The sequence below is a fragment of the Stegastes partitus genome, unplaced genomic scaffold (assembly GCF_000690725.1).
Source record: "Stegastes partitus isolate 25-593 unplaced genomic scaffold, Stegastes_partitus-1.0.2 Scaffold489, whole genome shotgun sequence".
Lineage (NCBI taxonomy): Eukaryota > Metazoa > Chordata > Actinopteri > Pomacentridae > Stegastes > Stegastes partitus.
Genome location: NW_007578220.1, coordinates 293,207 through 304,256, shown reverse-complemented (window position 1 = coordinate 304,256; position 11,050 = coordinate 293,207). Strand labels below are relative to the sequence as shown.

The 11,050-nt window shown below is 40.9% G+C and overlaps 2 protein-coding genes across 2 annotated transcripts in view; one reads left to right on the top strand and one right to left on the bottom strand.

The window, feature by feature from the left end:
• Positions 1 to 8,009, bottom strand: part of LOC103361182 (uncharacterized) — an 11,088-nt gene extending 3,079 nt beyond the window's left edge. The window contains exons 1-6 of the mRNA XM_008287200.1: positions 7,936 to 8,009; positions 7,181 to 7,525; positions 6,713 to 6,829; positions 6,411 to 6,619; positions 6,222 to 6,317; positions 4,622 to 4,809 (exon numbers count right to left, since the gene is read on the bottom strand). Coding sequence (XP_008285422.1) covers positions 4,622 to 4,809; positions 6,222 to 6,317; positions 6,411 to 6,619; positions 6,713 to 6,829; positions 7,181 to 7,525; positions 7,936 to 7,981 — 1,001 coding nt within the window. The 5' untranslated portion in view covers positions 7,982 to 8,009. The remainder of the gene's footprint in view (positions 1 to 4,621; positions 4,810 to 6,221; positions 6,318 to 6,410; positions 6,620 to 6,712; positions 6,830 to 7,180; positions 7,526 to 7,935) is intronic.
• Positions 1,791 to 3,424, top strand: LOC103361166 (butyrophilin-like protein 2). The gene is made up of 6 exons (XM_008287178.1): positions 1,791 to 1,856; positions 1,951 to 2,292; positions 2,461 to 2,490; positions 2,632 to 2,742; positions 2,891 to 2,925; positions 3,203 to 3,424. Exons 1-6 carry the CDS (start codon positions 1,802 to 1,804, stop codon positions 3,302 to 3,304), a joined length of 675 nt encoding a protein of 224 aa, XP_008285400.1. The 5' UTR covers positions 1,791 to 1,801; the 3' UTR covers positions 3,305 to 3,424.
• Positions 8,010 to 11,050: the final 3,041 nt, after the last annotated feature.

Below are 11,050 nucleotides of genomic sequence, written 5' to 3'. Positions count from 1 at the left end.
CTGAATATCTTTGGTTGTAGACAAAACGAGACATTAAAAAAGGTCATCTTGGGCTGTGGGAAACAATTTCTTCTCAACCAAACATCTCGTTAATTGCTTAATTGACAACATAATCAACATAAGTAGTTGCAGCCCTATTCCCACTCACAACCACTGTAATAGTGTAGACATCATCCACAAAAGAACATTCAGCTCACCACATTCCCGATATCAGCATCTAAACACATTTATGCAGAGCAGCATTCACGAAAAAACCATTCCAACAGGTCCAACAAACTCCAGAGGCCCATTGGGTCAAAGTCGACCCTCCATCATGCCCAAGTATCTACACCTACATTGGAGGGCTTGGCTCAAAACACACTTTAATTGAAAAGCTTACCCAGCAACGTTTAGCCTTTGCAGCTTCACTGACTCAACACTAGCCCAGTCTTCATCTGAGAAAGCACAGCTGGTGAACAGCGTAGCCTCAGTAGGTGTAACAGAAAAGGAGCCGCCTTAATGCTAACTTAAGTCTGTCACAGTCGCCATCCAAAAATAGACGCTTGGTCACAATGGCTACATTAGTGGGCAATGGAGCATCAAAAAAAAAAAAAAAAGTTCTCATCGGCCCAGCTTCCTTTAGCTACTGACAACACATTAGTTGAAAAACATTTGCGCAATTAACGGCTCTAAATTTAGCCAGGCCATACTGATGTTTTGAAAATTTGCTGCCCATGAGCTGAGAATCCCCAGTTTCACCAACATCTTGCTTTGCTGTGCACAAAGAACCCTGTTCCTACTAGATTTTTACTGGTCCTGTCAACCTCTTTACCAGCCTTTTCTGTGTGCTCGTCATTTGAGGCCTACTGGTTGCGAAAGTGAGCCTTCTCCTCAAGGCAGTCTCCATCACTGAGCCGAGCGACTTTGTTAGCTGAAATCCTGGAATGCCACTGGTCTCAATGAGCAACAGCAGGTGCCACAGAACACAAATTACTTATGTTGTCAAAAGGGTACAAAAACTCAAAACCAGGATTTAAAAAAATATATATCAGGGGAGAAGCAAACATGAGGAAAGTAAACAGGAGGTAAGCAAACCCAGTACAAAAAACTAAATGGTAAAACCAGAAGCAGACGAGGAGAATGAGGTAGGTGGACGTGAGGTAGATAAACTGACAAATCACAAGGACAGACATGGGAATACATAGACACAGAAAACTAATCAAGGAGACGTACGACACAGATGAAATTAATGGAAGCAATGAAAAGAGGAGGAAAAAAAAGACAAAGGGAGGAAGTAAAAACACAAGCGACATATGAGGAAAAGGGATTCCAAAATAAAAATCGGGAAATAAATGGCGAAACCAAAGGTCATGACATCTGTAACCTTCAATAGCATAGAGCAGGAAGACTGCAGTTCAGGTACAAAACACATGAAAGGAATCCGTTTGTCTTTCTGTTTCATTTTTATTTACCTCTATTTGATGTGTAAGTTGCACACAGACTGTATATGACGTCATCCATTGGTTTATGGACTATTGTTCTGAAGCGTTGACTTTGAAATGCCACCATTGCTCTCTAATTATTTTGGAAATGAAGATGAAGTTGAATTTTGGTATTTAATGCGTCTCTGTTCATCACATCGTATACATTCTGCTTTGAACATTACGCAATACTATGCAACAACACTGTCTGAGAGCAGGTTTGTAGCACCAAAACTAACTCTCTTCGACTGAAGGTTAAGCGACACAAAACCCCACCTCTTTGTATTTAGAAGCCCCTTCCTGGGTCCCACATCATTCACGTACAGTGCAGAGCGTCAGTCATGCACCCAACGATGAACTTCACCTTCATAGCAGCTGTAAGCCTCTGCAGCCTCTGTAAGTACTCACCTTTACTCCTAACTTTGTTTTAACTGTATTAATGTTACTGTAAAGCAAGTAACTCTACTGCTGTCCCTGCTGTTTGTTTCAGGCTGGATCTCTGTCTTAGGTTCTGAGTCTCAGACCAAGGAGGTCAAGCCTGGCGAAGACGTCACGCTGCGGTGCTCCAATATTTCCAAGTCTGAGTGTGTAACATTCTGGTTCCGACTGGACAACAGAGCCACGGTCGATTGCATCTCCGTCATGATCAGATCTAGCGGCAAGCCTACATATTATGATGGATTCAAAGGTGGAAAATTTGAAATGAGCTCAAACATCTCTACTATCTCTCTCAAAATCAAACAAGTGGATTCATCAGATTCTGGACAGTATTTCTGTGGATTTTATGAAAGTCCGCGCCTACTTTTCAGTGTGACACATTTAAAAGTTGCAGGTAAGTCTTTACTTTCTTTTTGTTCCTATTGTTTGGCTATTTTTCTACTTACACTGCAAAGACAATATGATAACTTTCTTCCTGTATGCAACAAAGTGGCTGTTGTGACTACAATGTAATGTAATACAAACTTATTGTTAGTAATTGTACTAATTATTTCTTTTAAAGGCGGCGACGAACCTCATTGTGACACCGAACGTAAGACTTTCTTAAAGATTCCCTTCACTGTAGAGATGAACCATTTGAATATAAAAGAGCCACTTTGACTTTCTTCCACTTTAAATTTAGCCACATTTGAATTCTCAAAAATAGATTTTACCTTGAAGGTCTTTCTTACAGAAAACTCCGACGGCGTAGCAAAGCTGATGTGTTTTATCCTGGCTGGTTTCACTGTTCTCCTTTTTCTGGTCATCGTTGGTCTGATTGTTCAAAACAGAAAACTTCATTCAGGTGCTTTTTAAGAACTACACTGTCTAACTTTTATCTGTTTTTCGCTGCTCCTTGTGTCAATAATTATTTTAAAAAAATAAAAAATTAATTTAACAAAGATGACAGTCAGTCAACTAATCATTTGTTTTGTCTTATTTCTGTCACTTAGCTAATAAAGACAAACCGAATCCAGCGCAAAGTGAGGTGAATCCAACTTTAAAGTATACTTCTGTGTATTGTTTGATACAGATTCATTAAGTATATACTTCTATTGTGTGCGTGTGTGTGTGTGTGTTGGACTTAAAAAGAAATGGCTGTACAGAAATGACATATAACTACTTCTGGAAAATGTTTTACTTATTAAATTTGTCAAAAAGCAGCTTTTAATGTTAAAAATGAACACTGGCCAAATTTCAATATCGGTAAAAGTCAAAAACGTATCTATCAGGACTTATTGTGACTGTACATGTTCTTCTCACAGAATCTCGGCTCGGATGACCAGAATTACGCTACAGTGACATTTCGACCAAAAGTTAGAAGAAGAGAGCAGGAGACAAATGTTATATATGCTGCCACGAGATAGACTCAGGCAGAACAACTTGAACCGGTGCTGTATGATGTGAATATACATTGAGGCTTGGCATGACTGTTTGTGAGAGGAACATCTGTTGCTGAAAATTTTCCAATAAAGATGCAATGCTAATTCATCGTGAACTGTTTGTTTTTTGTTTTTTTTTATCTATAACACTAAGCACTTTCTTTTTCTCTGTCACAGCCTATTTCTTTAAACAGAAGTGTGATAGTGAGGCACAAATGAGGTGCACATCACATTTTTGACAGGAAGCAACAGCACAGAGTGTGAAGTGAGATTTAAAAAAAAATCATGTGGCCTGTAAACCCAAATCTTTACAGTAACAGAATTCAAAAGGAAGCAGTGGACATTGGCTGCCTTTCCTCTGTAGCAGGAAAAATACAAACCTCCACATTTGTGTAGAAGTTTGAGTCCTACCTGCCCTGTGTGATAACAATCAGCACAGTGTGAGATGTTTGTTTCATTGGTGAGGTGTCAACCAGAGGAAGCCTGGCCTTCAGCTCTCTGCATCACAAATTCATACCGCAAAGTTCCGAAGATAAACCAAACTTGGCCGTACATCTTCAAGACATCAGTAAAACAACAGCAGGGGCTCCCACATCCCACTCAGCTGGTATGTACTCAGTAAAGCTGCATTTGTTTCAACTTGAAGGCCTTTATTTAGAGATTAGACTAGATTCAATTTAATTGTCATTACACATGTAAAAGTACAAGGCAACAAAACGCAGTTAGCATCTAACCAGAAGTGCAAAAGTGCAGAGTATAAAATGCAGGTTAAAATATATATATATATTTACCTATTTATGTACATGAATATATGGCATGGTGTATATTTACAAATGGATATGTGCAATGGACATTAAAACTGACAATACAACAGTGAAGTGGATATTAACAAGACCAGTGCATAATCTGTGACAGTACACAGTAATTACAGTGCAATGTATAATTAATGCAGATACTGGGTATTGCTTTGGTTGATGAGGAGGGGAGAGGAGTGTGAAGGAGGGTGAGGGACGGGGGTTAACGGCAGGCAGAGTTCAATAAGGTGACAGCTTTGAGATACAAGCTGTTCCGGTCTTAGCCCGGAGGCTCCTGAACCCCCTTCTGGAGGGCAGGAGGTTGAACAGTCTATGGTTGGGGTGAGAGGAGTCTTTGAGGATGCTGCGAGCTCAATGCAGGCAGCGTTTCCTGAAGGTGCCCTCACTGGCTGTGAGTGGAGTCCTTGTGATGCACTGGGCAGTTATCACCACCTGTTGCAGAGCCCTAGTGAGAGGGCAGTTCCTAGTGAGAGGGCAGTTCCTGTACCAGACAGTGATGCAGCTGGTGAGGATGCTCTCTATCGCACAGCAGTAGAAGTTCACCAGCATTGCGGTGGACAGGTGGTTCCTCCTCAGTGTCCTCAGGAAGTAGAGTTGCTGGTGAGCCTTCTTAACCAGGCCAGAGGTGTTTTTGGCCCAGCACAGGTCCTCCGAGGTGTGGATCCCCAGGAACATCTGACCAAAGAATGTGCTCCGAACAAAACCGGCTTCTTTTCATGTCAGACCACGTGTCCATCTGTTATACACAAGTAGCACACTGACCATGGCGTCACTTAAGGATGACTGCCATTGCGGTTTGATTGCTGGTACCATAGCTCGTTCTGTACCTCATGTTCATGCAGTTAGGTTCATTGGAAATCAGAGGTACACTAAATTTACTTTCACAATCATACATTCTCTAACTTGTGTGTCAATGATCACAGATGTATTCAAGATCTACTTCTGGGCCTGTATTTTTAATATAGTCTGTCCTTCTTTAAAGAACTTTTAGAGCTGTAGTACATATGGAGTTTAACTTGACCTTGTTAGTAGTTTTAGGGCATCTGCAGCCTCAGTGAGTACAAGAATGGAACTACTCTCCCTCTAATATTCATTTTTATTCACCTTCACGCTACTTTAAAACAATGAACAATGTATTCTTGTGGTTTTTCTTGATGGATCTCAGGTTCATTTGAAAAACAGACGACTTTAAATGGCATCCAACATTTCATTTTGGAGTACGGAAAGAGGTCACACAGACCTAAATCTTGCAAGCACAATGGGTGGAGAGTGACAATTATGTCTTTGTGGCACAGTGCAGTTGGAGCACTCATACACCATCACGCCAGAGTTTAGGTCATTTGCACAAAATCTTCTCCCTCAGGACGTTACAGTAGAACTGTGCCTTGACAGTCCAACTCTAGGGAACAAATTCCCAGCAAACACCCATGTGAAGTCTAAAGAAACAACAAGCATGCTCCTGAGGTGCTCGTCTGCTTGCATGTGTTACACGCTAGCTGCCATGACATGCTCCATGCAACTGCAATAGGAACAGTCTGAGAACTTTTTGATCACACCAGACATTTTCCACACCATCAACCACATGCACACTATATCTCAGTTATATCCAGTATCCGCACTAATGCGATGAACTTTTATACATACGTGGGGACTTATATTGTTTTTGCTACTGTAGAAAGTCAGCCTGTTTCCCCTGTGTTCTTTTGGATTATTTTACTTGAAAAGTGTCCACAGGTGTCATGCTTTTCACCTCACTTGTGTCTCTTCCTTTCAATAAATAAAATGTGTACCTCACTCGCTTCTCACTACCTAACTCTTACTATAAGATAATCTGGACAGTCAACAATGTCCTTACTGCCTCCTTCTCGATGAAACACTACTCATATGTTTGTTTGGATAAAAAAAGATTTTGACAATTAGAAAGGAAATGCTGAGTAATCAGTTAACATCAGATCTTTATTGGAAAAACGTATCGATGCTGCAGCAGTGTGTATTCTTCTAACAAACAGCCATGCCAAGCCTCAAAGTGCATTCATATGATACAGAGTCAGTTCCTCCTGAGTCTATCTGGTGGCAGAATAAATAACCTCTGGCTCCGGCACTGGCTCCGGCCCTGGCTCTCTTCTGTTAACATTTGGTTGAAATGCAACCGTGGTGTAGTCCAGGTCATCAGGGTCAAGAGTCTGTGAAAAGAACAGTTACAGTCACGATATATCCTGATACGAAGTTTTTGAGACCGATACAAACATTGCCATATGGACAGTGTTCATTCATTAAACCTGGTGAAAGCATACCTCCAAGATGTTAGAATGTGTGTACGCAGTGGCGGCTGGTGAAAATTTTTGGTAGGGGTCAGGACTCTCGGGCAAGTTGAAGCTATGGTGTTTGCAGATTGGTATATATATAGACATACATACATACATACAAGTAAATGTTAAAGTTGGATTCACCTCACTTTGCTCTGGATTCTGTTCTTGTTTATCAGCTGAGTAAAAGAAATAACACAAAACAACCAGTCAGTTAACTAATCATTGTCCTTGGTAGACTAGTTTCACATTTTTTAGGACAAGCTCAGTACCTGTCTTAAGTTTTCGGTTTTGAACAATCAGACCAATGATGACCAGAATAAGCAGAACAGTCACACCAGCCAGGATGAAACTCAGCAGATTACTAGGAGGTGTTCCGTCAGATTCTTCTGCAGGACAGATCATTAAGGTAGCCTGTTATTTAACTTTCAAGAGTAGATATGTGGCTGAAATCAAAATAGGAAATTAAATCAAGCTTAACTGTTAATAAACAGATAAATAAGCTCACTCCATCAGTGACCAGTATTTATGTGCATAATGACGCCTAAAAGGGGGCAGGAACAATGCTTCAGGCTGACTTCCATGTTGTTATCAGCTTTACCACTACATCTATAGATATAATACAGTTAAAGTTCTTTAGTGCGACATCATATTGACAGTTTTTCATTACTATCTGTTGAATAGAAGTACTTGTGTCTTTGTTTTCTGCTAGCATCCAAATGACATTCACACTTTCTTACCTGGAACCTGTACATATGTTGAGCTGACAATCACTGGGTGTGTTTTTATGGTATATCCACAAAAATAAAACCCAGAGTCAGATGAATCCACATGTTTGATTTTGAGAAAGAGAGTCGAGCTGTTGGATGTCAGTTCAAGTTTGCCATTTTCCACTCCACTGCAGAGTGAAGCGGGCTGAATAGAACTGAAAATGGAGGAAATACAGCGCGGATGGGTTCCGTTGAATAGTCTAAACCAGATTATCTGACCAGGAGAACTGGAAAAGTTGGAGCACAGCAGAGTGACGTCTTCACCAGGCTGGACCTTCACCGTCTGAGACTCAGTAGCCGACAGAGAGAGGCAGCCTGAAACAAACAGCAAAGACATTCTGAGCTGGTGAAGGTAAAAGAGGTAACACAGCTCAACAGTTTCTAGCAGCTACTAAATTCAGGCTTGCTGCTGTCTTTTAAATTAACCACAGGTTTGACATGGAATACATTTTTGCTAGAAATCCATTAGCAGTATTTGCTGAGGCTGCAGAGAAGTGAAGCAGTTTTTATAGTAAAGCTCATTATCTGATGATCCAGGACTGAGTTTCAGTAAGGAGGTATACCTAACCTTGACATCAACTAAACAATACCGTTTCATATCACTCACACAAACAAAAGGAGCGTAAAGGCTTCCTTTTGAAACACTTTTAAAAGTCTATGTCCTCATGGGCTGCAGTGACCAAAGTTCTAAATACAGTTGAGAGAAATTTAGTGCCAAAACTCACCAAAGCTGCAGAGAAATAAAGCTGGTATCAAGGTCAAGTGCTTCATGGTGTCTGACTGGAGCAAAGCAATGTTCGCCAGTGAACTCTGCTTCAGTTGAGGCGCTTTCTTTGTAAAGGGGCGGGACGTTGTTTTTTTTTTTTTCTGTTTTTTTGTGTGTGAGTTGCTTGTCTTGCCGCAATGACAGAAATGCTCAACAAAACGTGCGTTTAAACACTATGTCGGCCTCAAGTAATGTTTCAAACCATGTTACTGGACACCACGTTTGCACAGAAGTCACTGTAAAGTACAAATCAAATATCAAAACCTGTGCGATTTCCATCTTGGTTATCAAACTGTGATGCCTTGATGGATGCACCGCTGAGTGTGCATTCACCAATAATAGGAAGCAGGAGGCCTGCACCAGTAAGAAAGTGGCGACTCATGCTGTTCACGCAACCAGCAGATAGAAAGACTCATAGTGACTCAGAAGATTTAGTTATACGAACCGTCTCTTGTGTTTGTGCTGCTGGGAAGTTAATGTGGTACTTCTTGTTTCTTTCTGAAGTACCACGTTTCTTTCTGTGGGTTTGATGTGGGATGAGCCAGTAAGATCACTGATGACTGACCGGAGTCTCGACCAGTCAGAGTTAGACATTGGTCTGCAGCAGTGAGAAGAGTAAGTGATGTGCATGTCAACTGTGAGACAGGAAGAGACAACGCAGTGTGGTCTAATGTGAAGATCACGAGGTCTGTCAGATCAAAGGTGTCTAAAATTAAAACGTGAAAGGTAGCAGTAAATACTGACTGAGAACACTGAGAGCCTTGAAAGCTGTAAACACATTTTGGAAAAAAACATAACAGTACACTTAAGTCGAATCTGAAGATTACGATGTAAAGTGAGTGAAATTGTTTGCTACAGGTGTGAATTAAGAAATATAATAAATAAAAAGACATGTTGCTTTGCCTCCCACCCACTAGACTACAGGGTAAAGCAAACATTGATGCCCTTGCAAAAACAGCATTGTGTCCACACTCAAGAGTCCAAATCTAGGACTTTATATCTGTATACTACATGTAATGACTGTGAAGCTAATAGATTTCTATGGAGACATGAGACCATCCTGTATATCTTCATGTCCACTTTAAAAAAGGCATCTGAAGCTATTTTAGCCAGGAAACATATTCACCAACACACTGACCTTCATGTGTCAGTTTAACATTCTTTACTCTGTTCTTGTCAATGGTATGGTCGAGTGATGCTGTCGAATACTGTGCTGAAGCTGATGAACAGCATGCTGACATAGCTGTTGATGTCCAGGTGGGAGGCGGCCAAGTGAAGCCTTGAGAAGATGACATCATCTGTGTTTCTGTTTTGTCGGTGGCTGTACTGAAGGGGAAATAGGTTTCATGCGAGGTAAGACTAGCCTCTCGTAGCAAAGCATTATGATGGGGGTGAGTGCAAGTAGGCGGTAGTCATTCAGGCTTAAAACTGTGGCGTGTTTGACACCAGCAAAATGGAGGTGGCTTCATATCATGACAGGGACATTTGCTTGGGCCAGTGAAAACATCACAGAGGCCCTCAATCAGCTGCCCAGAGCGAGTTGTGAGTACTATGATTGTCAAAAAGACTGCCATATTGCAATGAAGGTCCTTTACTGTCTGAAGAATGTGATTTGTGTTGAAGGAGGAGGAATAAAGACATTTGTGTGTGTCCACAGTCTCTGATAGTGAGAGTCAGAGTGAGGCAGTGGAGGAGAGAGAGAGTACACGTCACTGCTGAGACAGGAAGAGACAACACAGTGTGGTCTGAGGACAGCTGAGGTGGAGATCAAGAGGCCTGTTAGCTCAAAGCTTTGTAGGAACAAAGTCTGAACTGAAGCAGTGAACACTGGCTGACTTTTCTCAAAATGTACATTTGTATAGATGCTTCTATGTAACATCACTGTGGAATTTGGACATTTGTTGATGTCAATGTGCTGCATGTCTGAATAAAAATACAATTCATTTAAAAAGACTGATGATTGTGTCTATACACCGATCGGCCACAACATTAAAGCCACCTGCCTGATATTGTGAAGGTTCCTCTCATGTCGTAACAACAGATTTGAACAGTTGGAGTACAGACACAGGACCTCTGGGAGTCCAGTGTTCAAATTCGAACACATTTGGAAACTGATGCTGATACATGTACGGAGAGACTTCAAAAACATTTTCTTGTCTAATCTCTTTCGTGCATGCACTGTACAAGATTTCTAAATGATGCCACATCACAAATTGAGGGATGTTATTAAAAACTGTCATACCAAAGTGACCAATCAGTGCACCACCTCACATGAGTAAATGTAAATGAAATGGAAACTCTTGTTGTGTTCCAACATAAGTGAAGCTCCTGATCTGTGTCTGCAGGATTGTATGCATTACACTGCTCCCTGCTCCTGATAACATGCTCAGTGGTGTACTGTGAATGACAGGTCACCTGACAACGGAGTGACAATGGTGACCAATGTAGTCACTTCATTTGGAGGATTTCTTCATACATGTGTTGAACACCTCAAGATCAGTAAACATCTTGTTTCTAGTTCCTCATCACTGGTCATACTTAACAGACCAATGTCTTGCACAGCTCTCACCTGTAGAACACACCTGTAGCAAGGTGACACTTTCACAGCCTCATATAAAAGCATTCACTCTGCCAGAGGTTACGACTTAAGATCTCACAGAGCACACCAGAACCACAGCAGGTGAAGGTCAATATGTGTTCACAGTGATATGCATGTAAACCTACTAAGCCTTACAAAGAATGACTCAAAAGATACTGTTTGTCTTAATGACAGGACTACAACATACAACTAAAAACATAGTGTGGGCTTTAATCATCTCATAAAATATCCGCTAAAACGCCTGTGACAGGCTGTTGTTAGTTATGAAATCAGTCAACAGCCTAAACTACTATATCAGAACAATCTGCATCATCACATACATGTCTATAAAATGTTGACAGAAGAATTAAACCTCTATGCAACAAGGTGAGCGTGAACTAGTTTGATGAATGCATTAACTTTTTCAAAAAACTCGATCTTATATCAGATTGAACAACATCAAAGATTACACTTCATTACAGTGTCTAGACTTACA